Source organism: Diadema antillarum, unplaced genomic scaffold, assembly GCF_040938485.1.
Source record: "Diadema antillarum isolate AM-2024a unplaced genomic scaffold, OU_Dant_1.0 seq00001323_RagTag, whole genome shotgun sequence".
In the NCBI taxonomy this organism is placed as follows: Eukaryota; Metazoa; Echinodermata; class Echinoidea; order Diadematoida; family Diadematidae; genus Diadema; species Diadema antillarum.
The window spans coordinates 570,824-591,491 of record NW_027272094.1 but is presented as its reverse complement, the minus strand read 5'-3'; the positions used below and the strand labels follow the sequence as shown (position 1 = coordinate 591,491).

General features: G+C 36.5%; 1 protein-coding gene across 1 annotated transcript; it reads right to left on the bottom strand.

Annotated features, from left to right (window-relative positions):
- Positions 1-2,464: 2,464 nt before the first annotated feature.
- LOC139708265 (uncharacterized) lies at positions 2,465-7,164 on the bottom strand. Its single transcript, XM_071620237.1, has 5 exons — positions 7,039-7,164; positions 6,370-6,600; positions 5,172-5,318; positions 4,359-4,469; positions 2,465-2,710 (listed from the first exon to the last, which is right to left on the bottom strand). Exons 1-5 carry the CDS (start codon positions 7,057-7,059, stop codon positions 2,465-2,467), a joined length of 756 nt encoding a protein of 251 aa, XP_071476338.1. The 5' UTR covers positions 7,060-7,164.
- Positions 7,165-20,668: the final 13,504 nt, after the last annotated feature.

Below are 20,668 nucleotides of genomic sequence, written 5' to 3'. Positions count from 1 at the left end.
CCGAAATTGTAAACAAAATGAGGTGTATTTGAACTTTCCCTGAAGATTTCTTTCACAAGGGGTGTTTGTTTTTTTTTCTATTAAATAAACAAGCATCAATGTCATATTTTTCATTTTTTTAAATCTTCTCAGATGGAATATATATATATATATATATATATATATATATATATATATTCAAAGAATCAGTAGAAGAATCAGTAGAAAAAAAAAATAATAAATCCTAGATCTTGAAGATCTTAAAAACGGAGCATAGCTCTCATATACTCAAATTATATATATATATGTAATTCCGTGAAATGAAAACAATTATTTTAGTGATAAGGTTTGGTTAAACACACCAATATTTATAGTAGGAAGTCTGCAGAAGCACGAGCTTACTTGAAAATACGAAAATATTCAAAGTACAAATTGGGCACAGATTGTTTCAGTGCTTTTGGCACAGTTGAAATAATGCCTTTGAATAGATTTCGATGAGTATCATGAGATGTATTGCATTTACCCCCTCACCCCCTCGAAAAAACAAACAAACAAACAAACAAAACAAATGGGGGGGGGGGGTACTCACAAGAGATCAACACAATTAAATCATTATCTGTACCTAAATCTGATGATTTTACATTCATCTCTTCCATTAACAAAAATACAGATTATGAAGATATAAATTGATGTTTTTGCATAAATCTGTTTTTATACATGAAATGGCAAACGTGACGAAATATGTTTGAAACTAATGTGGCAATTAGATAGCAACGGTAGAATAAAAAAAAAATAAGACGAATATTTGTTGGTGCATTTTGTTATTGAAATAAAGTCCTATTTGAGTCTTGTCACTTTACACTGCAGAAAGGAATAACCTAACAGTTCCTATCAGGGCTCTCCATACGTTCCCCTGTCCTCTCATGATTGCACGTGATAATAAAAGAATTAATCACATGGTTCATATCAGAGACCCTACTCAGTGATTTCCCCAACCCCCAACCCCAACTGCCAATTGCAAGTCATACCAGGACCATTCATATGGCCTTCCACCTTTACATAACACCGATTCACAACACAAGAAGTCTCTACTCTCCCTCCTTTACACCAGTTGACTTTTCACATTTCCATCTCTTCACTCTACAGGACAGTTCATTTCAGGACTACTCACATGATGTACTGCAAACTTCAAAATCGCCATATATTTGTTTTGTTTTGATTTATTTTTTCTTCAACATAATTTCACACATGAATCAGAATTTATTTCACTCATACTTTAAAAAACATCACTATATAGATTACAATGATTCAATGGAGAAAAAAAAGGGAACATTGATTCCATTACCAAAATATATTGTATTACCAAATTTGAAAATAATTACCCAAGAAATCGTGCAGAAGAAGGACTGCCACTACAAGCGGATGCTTGAACACGTGGCAGCCCAGAAAACCTATCTACGTATACATATCATTTAGCTAAGCAGAATGGAGGGAAAGAATCTTAGACAACCGAATGTTGATAAGGAAATGTATATGTGTATATCTTTCTATATTTATCTATTTTTTTACTAAAACCCTGTGGAAGCTAGTAGGGTATGAGAAGGGAAAAGGCTTTATGCATGTCACGATGGTATAATGCCTGAAAAGCTACAATATTCTATAGCAGTGCCATTATTGCAAATTACAAATCCCTTTGTAAACGTTTCAAATCATAAATTGGTGAAAATTATTAAGAGGCCTATTTTCCGTATATGGTTTCATTTATAATTCATCTAATACCAATAAATGTGTATATAGTTAAGATAAACGGGTTTGTTCTCAAATACCGGCAATGCCCTTCATGTGCAGTTATCACGGATAAGTATGACGGATAACATACCAACATGCAACATAACATACCAACATGCAACATAACATTGCGGCACTTTAGATACTAGTCATTGCACATTTATTCGAGACTCTTCAATCTCATTTTTTTAAAGGGGTAGGGAGGGGAGGTATAATCAGTGTCACAAATTACCCCATGTTCTGGTTAATTTCAGCACGAAAACAGGAATATAACGAGCTCAGCTCATTGGCACTAACTATAGCCTACTTTGCGTTGGATTATTTACTAGTAGTAAAGAATTCAGTTGAAATGTTGTACAGTTTCGGTAAATCGTGTTTTTGAATACTTCTTGAAATAAAATGATTCTGTCACACAAGCCACTGACCAATCTTGAAATGTTATTTGGCTGTATACTTTTAGTATTTATCTCAGGAACTTACGAAATGCACTTCACTTGAAGAACGCTTCAAGCCTTTGATTTCAACGACTTTCCTACAAACAAATCTACGTTAATTTTCCTTTTCGATATAAAAAAGGGGAAATGATTATAATTATCTATCGTTTGGCTTAGATTAAGAATAATGAGCAATACCTGTGTATTTCTTAGAATAGGGATTTCTATCGAAGAGAAATGTCTCAACTGAAGGTGCTATACCTCTACCAGCACCTCCGGTAGCACACTCTGAAACCATTCACATACGCGCAAACGTAAGCACAGAATCTTCCTCTCTCCTGCCTCCCGGACATCTCTTCATCCGTTTCCACCTCCAGCCACAGAGAGGATCGACCGCTGCACATCCCGCGGATGACAGGTCCATTGGCGGTCTGGAGGTAACCATCCGGGATCGTTCCAGCAACTCGGTAGTTTCCGGTTCCTGCCTTGTCCGACACCAAGTCGATGACCTGAAAAAAAAAACAGAGTGGTCAACGCAATTAAGGAAAAATTCAAACTTTCCTGGGAAATCAATTCATATATAAAAAAAATATGCGGAAAAAAAATTAGAAGCACACAACATGTAGTAGTAGTAGTAGTAGTAGTAGTAGTAGTAGTAGTTTATTAACTCAATCACCCTTCTGGGGTATGTGAGTAAAAATAAATACATGTAAGATACAAATTGGCAAGAATAACAATCTACATGACAGACTAAACATGCAATGAAGATATATACATGTACATGGAATAGAGATGAATATACGAATACATCAGACTATCTACTTTCTATAACAGGCACTGTGCCTGCAATTCATGTAAGCTAAAAAATCATCACCCTCTAACAGGGTTAATGTATAAGTACTCATAATCACACACAAGCAAATCTTTTCAAAGTTTATCAAAATAATCTACAATTACCTTACAAAACTTTACTAATTTCAACATCACTGTTTGCGTAGAGTGGTTAAATAAAAGATCCATTTCATATACATTAGGTCGTTAAAAAAAAAAATCTTCATGGCTTGTTTACGATCATTTTCAAATATTGGACACTGAAACAAATAATGAAATTCATCCCCGATCTGATTCAGGGAGCAACATTCACATATTCGATCCTCTCGAGGAATATTTGCATACCTTCCAGTCACTATAGGAAGCTTATCATTTAAACATCGAAATCTATACACACAAAAAAAAATCCTATCACATGGATTAAGGTGCACCATTATAATCTTCAAACACTAGCTTTTGCTTATATATTCGATACACAATACATTGAGAATTCACATTTATTTCGTTATGCCAAACTTGTTGGCGTGTATCATTCAACCTCTGCGACACAGTTTTCTTAAACACAGAAAACTCCATATCTTGTGCCTGGTTATCCCAAATGTATGAAAATCCTAAACTATCAAAAATACTTTTAATCTTCCCAAGCCATGGCAGGATGTAAGTACAACTTTCAAAAAGAGAAAAATAAAACGAATACATTATGCTAGCCAGTTTACCTTGCTTTCCATGAACTATCCTATACCAAAACATAAGCATACGACTTGCAACAATATACTCTAATTTATATCTCCCCAATTCGCCATAAACTATACAGTTAGGGGTCTTCCTATGAACACCAAGAAGACCTTTACAAAATTTCAAATACAAATTTTCAATTTTGCAACAATATACTCTAATTTATATCTCCCCAATTCACCATGAACTATACAGTTAGGGGTCTTCCTATGAACACCAAGAAGACCTTTACAAAATTTCAAATAAAAAATTTCAATCTGTTTTAACATTTCAAATCCCCATGTGCAATGAGTAAGGGTGCGTTGCCAAGCACACAAAAATACACATGAAAATATATATTTCAGATTATCCTATAGATCAAACATAAAAGGTCCTATAAGATTTCCTTTTTCAACTGATCTGAAGTTGATGCTAATTAGTTCTTAATTGTTATAAACAATGACAGTAGACGCAGAGACAGTTTGAGGGACAAGAACACCTCCCACGACAACCACCGGCATTTCCCGTAATCACGTGAATTATGCCCTAGAGGCTCTCCAATGGGTTTACACACACACACCTACACACACACAACTGCACGAATTTGCATACCTGATTGTGATCATTGTTCCTAATGAGGTTTTTCGTGTCCTCCGCCATTTCATCTCCCAGGGCGAAACCCACGCAGGAGTTCTGATCGTGAACATTGATGAACACCACATTCTGCGGAAAGAATATTATATTAAAACAATACTAGATGAAAGAGGATACGAGAACTGAGTAGCATGTAGAATACGACAGAAAGAAAGGCGATTGAAGTGTATCCATGGAGTGTATCAGACATATTAACCACACTGAACTATACTTTATTTCGTTTGATATCGTCATGAAAGTGTTTCACTCACACAGATTTATAATCTTTATTCACAGCCATTTATGATCAATCATTTTGGCTATCAAACCTCGATTACAAGGTTTGCAACAACTTATTATTACATATTGGATATATATATTTAAGAGAACTTCCCAAGATTCTTCTCGTATAAGCGAAGGGGAGGGGAGGAGGGGTTATATGGAACTTTGACCCCTGCCCGCAGCCCCCCCCCCCCCCCCCCACACACACACACATTTACCTACACACAAACAACAACAAAAATCACATATTCTTTCTCATGGAATTTTTGTTCTAAATCATTGTTTTTCTGGATGGGGGCTCACTGTAGTATTCATCCCTTTCATGCACTTATGATAATGATACGATGATACAATTATGTTACGAGCGTCAGTGCAGACACACAATCTTACAAAGTGGATATTTTCAACTTATCGTATCGCACATTTCCTGCATGTCATGTAATCACAGTATGTCATGGAAAAAAAAAATCATTTGAGAACAAAAAGGAAGCAGCACGAAATCAAACTCACCCGATCGAAGTCGATGGCGATCGTGGCTGGCGAGCTGCCGCTGAAATTACCAGGAGCGTTGATGAGAACAGTGTTGAGGGCGCTGTTGTAGCTCATGGTTTCTGAGGCAGTCATTCCGTTTCCTCCCCTCAGCTCTAGGTTCCTAGCCTGCAAATCACGTGATCAGTTAACACGTCCTTGACTCTATGGCAATTTGTATGAGCTAGTCGGTTATACAAACTATATTATGGTGTGGCGACTCATGTTTGATCATGATATTGGCAGGTTCAGCAAACATTATGTTGACACTTTTCAAAGGCAGTCTAATGTGAAACGCAGGAGCAGATGCAGTACGTGCTCCATGTATAGAAGACTCAGAAGCACGAATTAAACGTGTAGTAGAAATCTATAGAAAGATCTTTAACAAGTTTTCTATTACAATCCTATTAGTCACGTCAACATGGAAATAAACAAATGGAGCTATAAGATAAGAATATAGTTTATAAATTAATTTTAGGGTTAATTTCATGCCAGATATTCTTTTTAAACGAGAGAAAGCATAATCATTACAGTCTTGCATAACTTATGTCTATTTTTTTAGCTTTTAACTCTCCGTCAAACCTCGCTTGTAATATCGTAATTAATATTTTTAATTTTCATGCGATCCATTAATATGATAATTTTCAAATGAGAATTCTTTAATCTATGAAGGCCTTAAAGAAGGAGTAAAATGATATGCGTGATAATTGAAAAGCTAATTGGATGTTACGACATTCTTGAAAATGTAATTCAATAAAAATGACACTATTACAGGCTCAAGCGCCAAAAATATCTCTTCTTGAAAGTATTTGTAATTTCTCGTAAATGAGCTGATTATCAATCGTTTTTTCTATCTATCTATCTATCTGTCCATCTGAATATGTCTATTCAGCGAGTAAACCACTCCACCGAGTAAACCACGTGCAAAACTTAAAAAGAAGCCCTTATTAAACATAATAACACAAAGACATGAGTGACGTGAATGATTAAATTATCATGTAATCAGTCGTATTTTATCCTCAGCAGAGCAGTAAAGTTGCTATATTAATAGAAAGGCTGTCATCATATAGCCAGTACGCATATAGAAGCAGAGAATTAAAGAGAATGACGATATACTTGACATATGATTCTATATACATATAATCATTATAGTATCTATGTATGCAAACGATGTACTCACTGCATCATGATCAAGGATCTGATCGTGCGGGCGACCATAGTTAGTTGGTTGCGGACAATTAGGACTCCCCTTGTGGACCACTGCAGTGATTGTGATGGCACCGGCTACAAGTAGAACTGTGATGAGTACAGCGGTACAGGGGATCCTCCACGAGGCGAAACGCGAGGCTTTTGGTGGCGCCGTATCTGCCTCCATCCTGGCGTACGCTGGCAGAGCCGAAGAGCTGTCGTACTAAAGGTAGGCAAAAAAAGAGGGCATTGGGTGTTGGGGTGTGAAAATTGGTGAACAGGAGTGAACTAACGCGCACTGAAAGCCAAAAGATCTGAGATGAATTTACAAGAGCATTGTCGATCTTGTCGTAATCTGTTACTGTTATTGATGCAGCGGTATATCTGTCACTTCATTTTGTCTTCATTTAACAGTTGCGAGGAACAATGTCTATTGTTGGTGATTGTATTGGGGGAGTGTGGTAAATTCTTTGCAAGATCGTAATGAGGCCGCACTGCACTGAGTTCATACGAAAAAGTTTGTGTAATAACTTGACAAATAATTTTGGATCCAATTAGGACACACAAGTTAAGTAAATTCAATGCCTAATATGATAAGAATGATGAGAATAATCCTGTAGAATTATTTCTATGATGTTACAAGTCAGTCAAGAGAGCTTACCTGTGATCCTGATTTCTCCATGGTGAATTAGTCGTTAAGTTGATGAAAGGCTGTCAGTGGAAGAAGTTGCAAGGTTGACAGTTGAAGGAGTTGGTTGTAATTCTGCTTACCGTCCAGCTGACTGATGAAACGACACTGCAAGTTCACAAGATTTATAACAAAACGATTGGGCGTGGTTTTGCATGATCTCGATGATCCACCTTCACTCAAAATCCTCGTGCTCTGATTGGTTGAAACCAAATCAATGGAGCGCTCATCTAAATCTGGCTTTCGTTCAATTTGTACTTACGCACTTTTGTTTTGTTTTGTTTTTATTTGTTATGTTCACGGGGGGCTACAAAGGAAAGAACAACTCAAATGCGCCTCCCCTTTTACCTTACTTCCTTGAAATTTCATCATCGTTTGTGGGGTTGTTTTTTTTTTTTGTCCGGGGTTTGTTTGCTTTTCTCCCTCTCCTTTCGTTCCTCCTTTATCAGAGATTTTTTTTTTATTATTATCATTTGAGTTAACTGAAAAATTCTATGACACGCATGGTCTTCTCATTTACACTACATTATTATTTGAGTTAACTGAAAAATTCTATGACACGCGTGGTCTTCTCATTTACACTTTCAAGTGTTTTCAAAATACATTATCTTCACAGTATCATATTGTTACCCAACTTTGTTTACACTCTTCCATACCAAACAATTATCTTGCAATGATTTATTAGTGTTACGCGTTACCTTATCCTTTAATGAATAGACGTTTTTGTTTCAAGTAAATATTAGTGTGATGTAAAGGAAATATTAACTAAATCTGTAGAAAAAAATGCACATATTATTATTTCGCTTTTCGAAATTTGATTACGTCGATCTATCTGAGCACGCCCAAATATGAATTCAAGTGCAATTATGCCTCATATTCAGATTGATTGCAATAAAAGTATAAAATCAGATCAGTATGATGTTATAGATTTCATCAAAACAAGACATGAATAAGAATACGGAAATTTGAAACATTTCTTAAGTATGTTCTTATTTAGATACGCTCAAAAAAGAGAGAATGATGAAGTCGTGCCTTCACATCTCTCCAAGTTTTTACTTGTTTTTACACATATCATTTAAATTAAATTCCGTTGTGGAACATTGAGCTACCACAACCTCTTGGGGAGCTGTGGTATAGTGGATAAGACTCTTGACTTTCAATTGGAGGGCCGAGTTCGAATCCAGTCCAGTATTTACGTCCTTGGACAAGATTTGTTTACCTACCATGTCCCTTTCGGCCCAGGTGCATGGGTAGGGTACGTTGCAATGCTTGGGTAGGCCCTATCATAATGGCAGGAGCGTCAGGTATTACGGTGTCAACATTTCTGGATAACAAGATATTATTATTATTATTATTGTTATTATTATTATTATTATTATTATTATTATTATTATTATTATCATTATCATTATTAAAGAATTATCATCATTATCATTATTATCATTAGTATTGTTATCATTATTATTATTATTATTATTATTATTATTATTATCAGCTTGAACTCCCGCGTTTGCTGCCCTGTTTGCCTTTGATAATCCTCCAAAAAATGAAAAAAGTACTGTATCCGGGATCCAGACGGTTATCCGGATCACTACCAAAATCTATTAAGTGAATCTGTTCCTTGTGTCATTATCAACTTTTCCTGAATGTTTCAAACAAATCCGTTCGTAACTTTTTTTGAGTTACTTTGCAAATAGATAGGCAGATACATATATACGTACACATACCACAAAGTTAACCAAAGCCGGCAAAAACATTACTTCATTGGCGGAGGTAAAAATGGGGGAGATTTCTGTACAGTTCAACCACAGACTTCTGCGGTGGTGACATCATCACTTCTACCATGTCTGCCGATAGATTTTTAATCAGGATTCATGAAAACATAGAAACTTTAGAATTCCATAACTCCTTAGATATATTTGGGCCTATATATTTTGCTCCTTATATCAAAATCAATTTGAGCAAGGTGTGGAATTGCACTTTACATGTTTAAGGTGATGAAATAAAGAAAAACAACAATATTTTCTTTTCTCTCCGCCATTTCGCTTTTTTTTTCGTACTTCATTACACAATCACACCCTGCAAGTTTGGTAAAATCCAATGATTTTTAGAACCGTTCGCAGATGAAGTTTATTTCATGTCCTTTATGATCCTTGTGACCTCTGACCTTTGACATCATGACACCAAATTTCATAATTTCTCTTACCTCATTATAAACACAACTTTCAAGTTTAGTGAAATATGTTCATTTGTTCTTGAGTTATCTTGTACATAAATAGACAGGCAGACAGACAAACAAGCAAACGGACAAAAAGACAGACATATAAAACAGACAAACAGACAGACGGACAAACATAAGGAACCGAAACCATAGCCATTTTACTGTCTCACCATCACTTATGTGCAGCAGGCCTACAGTGATATACTTTGCCCTTCATTTGAATTTTAATGAAGTTCATTGATCTTCACTCTTGACTTCGGCTTTTAATCCTTTCTGCAAGTATTCATATAAAGGCAATTAAAATAAATGTTGTATAGCGCTGATAAAAAGGTTAATATTGTCAACGTTGTTCTTGTCACTCCTCATAACGAAGACAACTTTTTAAACTGTAGCAGATCTTCATTCTGTGAAACATAGTCTTGCTTGTTGAAATAAGAATCACAAACCAAAAATCCTTTATTCATGTAAGGAAACTGTGAAAAACTTTTTTGCTTAGGCGATCTCAATATTTTGACATCTGTGATACACACAGTGTGCCGGACGCGGAACTCCAAAGTTGTCTATACTTTAACTTAACAGTGAATTAATTAGGCACGTGCATGTTGACTTGTGTTGACTTATGATACCCTAATCATCACTTATGTGGCCATAAGAATATCTAATGTGTCATATATCTTATTATATTTTATCCATGTTATTATTATGATTGTTATTAGAGCAACAGAAGACATTGCATGGAAACACGCTAAGTTATGTTTAGTCTAAGTGAAAATTTAATTCAGTGTCTTCTTAAATTAAATTAACATTTTAGCGCTGAATGACATATGATATCGTCAACAGAATCTTCATTTGGAATGTATGGTTGTTGTTTTTTTCGACTTCTTTGGCGTATGCAAGTAATCGCAAGAGATATTTCTATTTCTAACAAATAGCATGGAAAATGTTCCTGTGGGCAAACGCGTAATGATCAGGGTATCAAGATCAACACTGATAGTCAACAAACATTTGCTTTGATTTTCTTTTTAAAAAAAACCTCAATGGAACACTGCTGTTCAATCATCATGAAAGACAAGTTATCCGTGAGGAGTGTATAATTGCGAGTGAAGCTTTCATTGGACTGCACCATGGCATTTCGCAAATAATTGACCATTTGGGAAGGTTTGAGCATTTGAACAAAATACAATATGCGAACATGGCACGCCGTCGATGAGTCGGGCGTGCGAACGAGGCACATATGGAGTTAATTGAAATAAAACACATCACCTTTTAGTCTGGGTGCCAAAGCCACTTTTTGGGTCTAACCTTGTTTTACCGTCCACCCAATGTTTTTTGATGGTTTTACCCTATTTCGGGGGTGCTGAATCCGAATCTGGATGATGCAACTCTTGCATCCTTGAGGGTTTTGAGATATTCAAGATGGCCGTCAAAATGGCCGCCAAAACCGGAAATTCCCACGTATTTCCTTCTAAATGGTGAGATATTGAAAACAATTGATGGATTTACCCTATTTCGAGGGTGCTGAATCCGAATCTGGATGATGCAACTCTTGCATCCTTGAGGATTTTGAGATATTCAAGATGGCCGCCAAAATGGCCACCAAAACCGAAAATTCCCACGTATTTCCTTCTAAATGGTGTGAAATTGGAAATAATTGATGATTCTCCCTATTTGGAAGGTGCTGAATCCGAATCTGGATGATGCAACTCATGCATCCATGAAGTTTTTGAGATGTTCAAGACGGCCGCCAAAATGGCTGTTAAAATGGCCACCAATTAAAACCGGAAATTCCCATGTATTTCCTTCTGAATGGTGAGAAATTGAAAACAATTGATGGATCTACCCTATTTCTATGGTGTTAAATCCGAGTCTGGATGATGCAAACCTTGCATCCTTGAGGGTATTGAGATATTCAAGATGGCCGCCAAAATGGCCGCCAAAATGGCCGCCAAAATGGCCGCCAATCAAAACCGGAAATATCTATGTATTAGCTTTTAAATGGTGAGAAATAGAAAACAGTTGATGGTTTTTATTTCGAGGGTGCTGAATCCGAATCTGGATGATGCACCTCGAGATAGTCAAAATGGCCGCCAAAATGGCCGCCGAAACGGAAACTCCAATGTATTTCCTTCTTATAAATGGTGAGAAATTGATAACAATTGATGGTTTTCGTCAATGGCACAGTTTGAAATTGCTGTTTATACAGTGAAACCAGCTCTACTGGATATCTTTGAGTTGGTACGATACAAGTGTGCCAGCAATAATTAACCCTTCAAGTCTACAGATGCGGTTGAATAATTGCAAGATTACACTGTAATTTCCTCTACATATAATGGATAAGTTTTGAACACTAACAATTAATGGACAAGACATGTTCATCTAAATCATATTGTGATAGTGATGTAGAGAAGTGTACTGAAATTACCCAACATTACCTGCCTTAATCCATGAGCAGTTTTAATCTCTTTATCCATGAACACTCAAATTGGTTATTTGGTTTATATTGGTGGTCTTGATGACATTGTTGAAGACACGAGTGGGACATTTTTATTGTTATGCTTCAATTTTGTAACATTATGTATGTATATATGTATATATAGTCTATTACAAACACACACGAGGGGACGGACAAAACACAGGTAACGCGCCTTGGAAAACAAAACTAAATAAAAATCAAACGACAACATGGAAGGTAATACTTGATAATCCAGTACTTACGAACATCATAATCGCGCAGAGTGCTTTTGAAATTACCCTTATTGATATCTACTATAGTGGTCATGGATGCAACCATTTCCAATGACCTAATCAGAATATGCGACAAGTTTCACAAGAATACGAGGCGAGACTCGTCAGAATACAAGACAAGTTTCAACACCAAATACCAACATGCCATAATTTAATTTTACTCTATTGATAGCCGAAAAGGATTAACTTTATATCTATGGAGCCATATTATTGGAGACCACAAGCATTATTTCATAACAATTATGCATAACGACATTTTCAATCGTATCTTTCTTTGCGTTTGTACGTTTCAGTATGATGTCAATATCACTTCTTGTTTTTTCCAGTACGTGTTATAGTTCCGTTTGAGACATATAGGAATATCTCAGTATATTACAATACCATTGTGACTGTCATTTTGACTTTCAATTAAATTTGGCTGATTTGACAAATTCGCTCAACTGAGTTGAATTCAAGAATACGAATCATTGTTTTTCACCCTGCATGGGTTTAATCTCCCGCTTCGCGTTGGAGCACAATACTTCACCATTTCAGTATAAGAACATGTTAAGGAGTTTCCGTTCATACAGGACATTTATAGATGTCCGAAAACCTTCAAAGACCTTCAGCACCCTCGAAATAGGGTAAGACCATCAATTTATTTTAAAAATTTTACCATTAAGAAAAAATATATTGAAATTGGAATTTCTGCCACTTATTTTGGCTGTCATCTTGGACGTCTAAAAACCCTAAAGAATGGACGAATTTCAACAACCAAGATCGAGGGTGCTGAATAGGGCCTAAAATTTACCAATTTTTGACAGTTATTTTGGCGGTCATCTTGGACATCTCAAAACCCTTAAAAAAGAACACGAAAGTTGCATCAACCAGGTTCGGATTCAGCACCCTCGAAATAGAGTGAAACCGCCACTTGTTTTCAATTTCACACCATTTAGAAGGTAATATAGGGCTCACATGGAAATTTTCGTTTTTGACGGCCATTTAGGGGCCATTCTGGCGGCCATCTTTATTATCTCAAAACCCTCAAGGAAGTAAGAGCTGTATACTGGAGCTTCAAATTCAGCAAACTCAAAATAGTGTAAAACCACCAACTGTTTTATATTTTACACAATTTAGAAGGAAATAGGGGGTTTACATATGAATTTCCGTTTTTCGCGGTCATTTTTGGCGACCATCTTTATCATCTCAAAACCCTTAAGGATGCAAGAGTTGTATCTTGAGCTTCGGATTCAGCACACTCAAAATAAGATAAAAACCACCAATTGCTTTCAAATTGTCACCATTTAGAAGGAAATACATGGGAACTTCCGTTTTGGGCGGCCATTTTAACGGCCATATTGACTATCTCAAAATCTTCAACAATGCAGGAGTTGCACCATCTAGATTCTGATTCAGCACCCTCGAAATAGGGTAAAAAAATCAATTGTTTTCAACATCTCACCTTTTAGAAGGAAATACGTGGGAATTTCCGGTTTTAATTGGAGGCCATTTTGGCGGCCATCTTGAATATCTCAAAAACTTCATGAATGCAAGAGTTGCATCATCCAGATTCGGATTCAGCACCCTCGAAATAGGGTAAAACCATCAATTGTTTTCAACATCTCACCTTTTAGAAGGAAATACGTAGGAATTTCCGGTTTTAATTGGCGGCCATTTTGGCGGCCATCTTGAATATCTCAAAAACTTCATGAATGCAAGAGTTGCATCATCCAGATTCGGATTCAGCACCCTCGAAATAGGGTAAAACCATCAATTATTTTTAATTTCTCAACATTTAGAAGGAAATACGAGGGAATTTCCGGTTTTAATTGGCGGCCATTTTGGCGGCCATCTTGAATATCTTTAAAACTTCATGGATGCAAGAGTTGCATCATCCAGATTCGGATTCAGCACCCTCGAAATAGGGTAAAACCATCAATTGTTTTTAATTTCTCAACATTGAGAAGGAAATACATGGGAATTTCCGGTTTTAATTGGCGGCCATTTTGGCGGCCATCTTGAATATCTCAAAAACTCCATGGATGCAAGAGTTGCATCATCCAGATTCGGATTCAGCACCTTCCAAATAGGGAGAATCATCAATTCTTTTCAATTTCACACCATTTAGAAAGAAATACGCTGGAAATTTTCGGTTTTGGCGGCCATTTTGGCAGCCATCTTGAATATCTCAAAACCCTCAAGGAGGCAAGAGTTGCATCATCCGGATTCGGATTCAGCACCCCCGAAATAGGGTAAAACCATCACTTGTTTTCAATATCTCACCATTTAGAAGGAAATACGTGGGAATTTCCGGTTTTGGCGGCCATCTTGGCGGCCATCTTGAATATCTCAAAACCCTCAAGGATGCAAGAGTTGCATCATCCGGAATCGGATTCAGCACCCCCGAAATAGGGTAAAACCATCAAAAAACATTGGGTGGACGGTAAAACAAGGTTCAGCCTCTGGCACCCAGACTATTTTGGCACAAATGGGAAAATCCCATCAAAAGTTGGCTGAAACAGCTACAAATACTATCGGAGAAGCACATGTATGTGATAGGTTACACGTTTGAAAGTGAGGGCTTCTAAAACATTTCCTTTTTTTGATAAGCTATGATAACATCAGTGGCTCCTAATTTGGGGGTTTTCGTCGACCTACAGGTGGTAGGGCATGAAGGGAAATCCCCTTCTATGTTTGTTTGTTAATTTTTTGTACCAGTCTCAGACCAGCACATCATCCAGGGTCAGAGCTACTTGGGTCGCTGTACTTTGTAACAAATTTTGATGTCCAGTTTGTTCTGCAGATGGATGGCTTGAATATTCGTGTAGCAGATGTATCCAACCCTATATAGCTGCAACCCAAGGAAAGTGAAGTTGTTCCTTTATTAATGTCACCGATTGCTTAAAGCTATTACTTTATTTTGTTCTGCCAAGGACGCTATTTTGCCATCAACTAAACACTCAAATGCCCTGGATTGATTAATGATAATGATGATGATGATGATGATAATAATAATATTAATAATAATAATAATAATGGTAAAATAACAATAATAATAAAATTAATAATAATAATAATAATAATAATAACAATAATAATAATAATAATAATAATAATAATAATAATAATAATAATAATGACATCATTCAATAGTCATGATTGAATGATACATTGATCTATGTATTCAGTTTCCTCTTTTTTTTCCAAGTCTCAGTCAGTCCTGAACCATACAAAATGTTATTCGATTTTTTCCATTCCCTCCCGTTCTTTTCTTTGATAACGACTTTACAGGGGCATTTATTTGCATTGATCTTTCGGTCAAGCGCATACCTTACGTCTAAAATATGCGTACTAGCATTCATACTCTCTTGCACTGTCACCTGCACACACGACGCACTGTCACTTGCAGACACTATACACTTCTATTTGACCTGTATAGTCAATGGTCAATCATACATTTATAAAACATGAGAACAAGGAAGGAAATAACAAACAAACTCAAAAGCAGAGACCAACATGGCATACCTGATAAGAAACAGGATTTTCCTGAACATTGTACATTGAATTAAAGGACCAACATGGCATACCTGATAGGAAACAGGGTTTTCCTGAACATTATGCATTGTATAAACGACCTCAGTCATATGATACTGGATTGACGCATAATGAGTATATGATCTTTTGATATTGAAAATCCTTAGTACATGTTATTTACTAATTCTATGAGTCTTCTTTGAAGGTTTGCGTGTCGGGAGAACGTTGGGTGGTAAAATGATATCCTTCTTGAGTATCCTTTCTTGAGTATGCATCTGGAAATGTGTATGTGGGGAGTAGGTAGGCGCTTTCACTTTACAGGTTTACATACATACCCAAGAAAGAGTACGTGGTGCGCCATTGATACAACCCAAAATTCCTTGAGTAATCTTCAAAATCGTGTTTTCATAAATGAACTTACCTTATTGAGTTATCTGCAATATCAGCTAGGGCTCGACATTGATGACGGTTTACAGAAACCACCTTGGTAAACTGTTGTCTATGCAGGAATATCAAACTTAAGTTCTACCTAACATCAAAATACACTTATGTCGCTTTTGATACCTTTCACACACCAAAGATTCAATTCATATCCTGAAAGAAATATATCAAAATTCTTATATGTATACACATAAACACACACACACACACACACACACACACACACATATATATATATATATATATATATATATATATATACATATTTTTTGATAAATATGTGTAGGCCTACTAGATATATGAACATAATGTACTATCTACCTGTAAAGGAATTGTCAAAAGTGTTTTAGCATCTTGCTATAATGATATCCAACTTCCATGACCCGGGCCCCGTTTTATAAAACTTAAGTTATCAATAGCAATGTTACGATAGTTGTTATAAGCTATACTGAAATCCTTACATCTGATTGGCTGAGAGCAAATTTGTCATAGAGATGTGGCAGTTGTTACTGATAACACGTTTTATAAAACGGGACCCTGATGACTATCACAGTGTGCATGTAATCTACAATAATTATAGATGTGTGGTATTCTATGGGCAGGTGCATAGTGAAGCTGCAGTGTCACCGTTATCACTCTTGACATGCGTATTCAAACTGAGAGCCTTATCGTTTGAAACTTTTATTCTATTTACAAGCTTGAATCCTTGCAAAAGCTCTTCGATGAGCCTTATTTTTGTGTCAATGTTTGAAAATATGAGATGCATAGCACCTAAGAGTTTCAACTTTCTATAGACTGCTGACCATGTCACCGCTATTTTCTTACAATTTGGTTAATTTCATTTGTTAAATTGCTATAGCTCCAAGTATCTTCTTTTTCACGGAAAACCTAGTACTTAACAGCTGGCTTTTACAAAGGTTCTTATTTTTCTTGTCTTGCAACAGGCGTGCTACATGAGGGTACAAGAGCTGGTCAGATTTGGTCAAACTCCTCACAATTAAAGATCTTTGAGAACACTGGCTGAAATAAAAATTTGTCAGCTGTAATTTGTTCCAGGAATTTCGACTTGTAGGAATGTGGCAAGAAGGGTGAAAAAGACTGACAATACTTTCCATTACAAAAAAAGTGGTTAGGGGTAATTTCAAGGCCAGAGGTCTCTGTACAATATTTCAGATACTTCTCTTTCCACCAGTCATATTGCCTGTAATTCCTCTAGGAATATTCAACAGTGATTTCACACAGTGGATAAGGTAAAACTGACTCGATAATCGATTCGCACAAACAAACTGCTGTTGAAATGTGAAAGTCAAGATGACTGTACCTTTAAAAAATGTGTGTGTTTTTTTAATGGTAGGGATGATAGGTGAAAGTTCACAATCAACTGCCACTAATGCCGTTCTCTGGCAGTTAATTATATTGGGTAAGTCGAGTAACGTTACTTGGCGTACGGAAAAGCAATGAATAAATATCGCCTTTCCGCAATGAGTGTTAAAGGGGATCCTTGGTCAGCTTTAAAAATTTATGAAGTTTTTCAAAATTGAAATAATGAGTTCTTCATATCATGACACATAATTCGGTAAATGAGTGAGAAACATAGGTATAAATCTATTCTAACGAGAATGAAATACTCTATGATAGATACTCTTGGACGCAAAAAGAAAAGTCGCAAAGTGCAGGTTCTGCTACTTAATTGTTTATTTGTTTATTTACTTAATATTTTTGTGTACTTGTTTATCTATTTTATATCCTTTTATTTCTACCTTGATCAACGTAACCATCCTCCTGACTGACGTTTGGAAACATGCCAAGTCGGGTTGAAATATGTGACTGCGTAGCCAGCGGATGACGAGCCTCGATAAAACACATCCGAACCTTAAAAATGCTGCTCCTGGCTATAATCATTACTAGGCTCCACCTGAAGCTCTGCTTGACTTTTCAACACTTGTATTTAAATGGAAAGTCCAAGCGATCTTCATGTAGTACATCAATGGACAGCTCCATGTTTAGATTATTGGCATCATTGGGGTCCCTGAGCAGAGAAACCAATACTTTGAAAAACCAAGAAAAAATGCACTAAACAAAGATGATGACATCGGAGACTCACGTATTTCAGAAATGTAGTAATGTAATTCTACTACAATACAGCTTCCTTAATAAGTTCACCTGTGTAGAATTTCCTTTTGCTTGCTTCTTTTGCTTGCCTTTCTTGAGCCCTCACTCATGTATTCTTATGGCAAATTCTATATATCATCATCCTCGTTAATTGTGATTCGTAATGAATTTTGAAAAAAAAAATATTTCTCATGTCAATCACTATAAACTCTGAAACTGCAATGCCCAGTATATTCAATTTATAATTGTTGTAATGTAAGAGTCAGGAAAGCATCTGTTTATAGTTATTCTTATAGTGCGTAGTCCAATTGTGACTTGTATTTCTGACATTGAAAGGTTTTATCACATGAGGAAGCACAGCACAATTCTTGTCACGACTTATTCAACGGAAACGATAGCCATTTACCTTACCCGGAAGGGAAAAAAGGTATACATTTAATAGGGTAAAATCCCGCCAGATTTGACCCTTTTTTTCTGTCAAATTACAATGGTCAAACAAGTCTATCAGGTGGGTCTGGTTGTAATCAAAGGGGAATGAAACAAGAAAAAAACAGCAATAACAATTTAATTGAGTGAATGCAGCAATATTAGAAGGATACTTCAGTGAAAGATTGAGGAAAATCGGACAATCCATTCAAAAGCTATAATTTTTCTTCTAAGTTCTGGCGACGAGATCGCTGGATCATCAGAAGGCATGGTATTCCATTAAAAATAAAGAACAACAGCACTGAATAGGAAATCTGTCAGTGATCAAAGTGTGCCTGCTTCAATCTGGAGGAAGTGTTTACTGGCTTCTGCTCTTCTATTGGCCTTCAAAAGTGTGCATCTTGTTTTTTGTTTTGTTTTTTAATCTCGTCATTTTTTTGACTCCTTGCCAATCAGGATGCACGGTGCTCAACTTATCACAGAAAAAAAAAAGTTACCCTGCGCAAGAGAGAGAGAGAGAGAGAAGGGGGGAGGGAGAGGGGGAGGGAGGGATGGAGATACATTACAGTCATATTAGTAAGGATTATTCCATTGCTTTGTGATTGTAGCGAACCACAGATTGTCATCGGACTCCTGTCTAGCCTTTTGTCAAGGCCCTATCTCTGTAAGGTAGACATAACGGGCGAGCGAATAAGCCAGTTTGGAGTTAGCTCATGGGCACATTGGTCAGAATCAACTTTCTTTTTTGTCGGTCCGTTATTCAATTCAAGGATGTTAGGGGCACTTCACTCATTTTAGAGCGACAAAATGCGTAAGCTTTACGTAACGTAACAATAATATTTATGAAATTCATTGATCCTGTTCAAACAAAGAATGAACTTGCGTAGACCAGGGTCCCATTTCAAAGAAAAAAATGATATGATATATAGTAACTCTTGCTAGGATTGGCAATTGTCATGGTAACGACAAGAATCCTGCTTCCTGATTGGCTGTTGCTGTTTGAAGTTGACATTCCAGCAAGAGTTGCCATCCTAACATCTTTTATGAAACGGGGCCCAGATCACCAAAATGATCCCTCAATTAACACTAGGGAAAGCATCATTTCATTATTTTGCAATGAATGTATTAACAATCTCTTTCTATTGATATTGCCAAATAACCTCTTTTGTTGTCAGGTTAATGAACTGGCAAGCAGCATTTACAAGGATTACATTAATAATCATTACATCACATATGCTTATCCCAGTGAACTTAAAAACCAACATTCCTGTTGGTACGAATGACCTTTCTTCTGATCACGCGCAACGTGGAACTGCGAACTGGCGTATTAGCGAGCCCAGCCGAGTGCGACCTCGTGCAACCCCACTTGGCTGGTCTCTCTCCACCATGCAGCCAGAGGGCCTTGAAAGAAGGCTAACTCCTATCCAATACATAGTAGTATACATAGTAAATATTCATATCTGAATGACGCGCCTTAGATATGAGAACTGCACCAACAACAAACAACAACATGTTTCTTATGCCAAGGTGTTGTGACTGCAAGCTACTCGTATATAGTGGAAAAGTCATTGGGACCGGCAGTTTACTTTCGTTATATCGAAATTTCGTTATTGCCAAACAGTAATAAGTAAAAACATACCGAAATGGTAATTTCGGGACTTGACTTTCTATCTCGTTGTAACGAGAATTCCGTTGTAATCGTGTTCGTTTTAACGGGAGTATTTTACATCCAGAGTCAAAGTATAATTTGCCACGTTTAGACCTTGTAATCAACAGTTTGTTGTCTTTTATTGATTAAAACACAAACACATCAAATCAATATCATACCGATTTCTCTTTGATCGCCATGTCACAGAGAACGATTACAATACTAAGCTGTTAGGGATAGAACTGAAATTTGATAGCAATTGTAACAATAGCTAATACCTATCATTACATTTTGTTTGTGATAACAGTTATCATTTTATCCTCAAATGGTTGTAGTCTGGTAACTCATTATTAACGGCTAAGAACCTCACGCACACACACACACACACACACACACACACACACACACACAGACTTGATATAGCAACAACACGAATTACGCTCTGAGCATTTTAACCATACTCTCTCCGAATTGAAAAAGAAATAAGAATATCTACA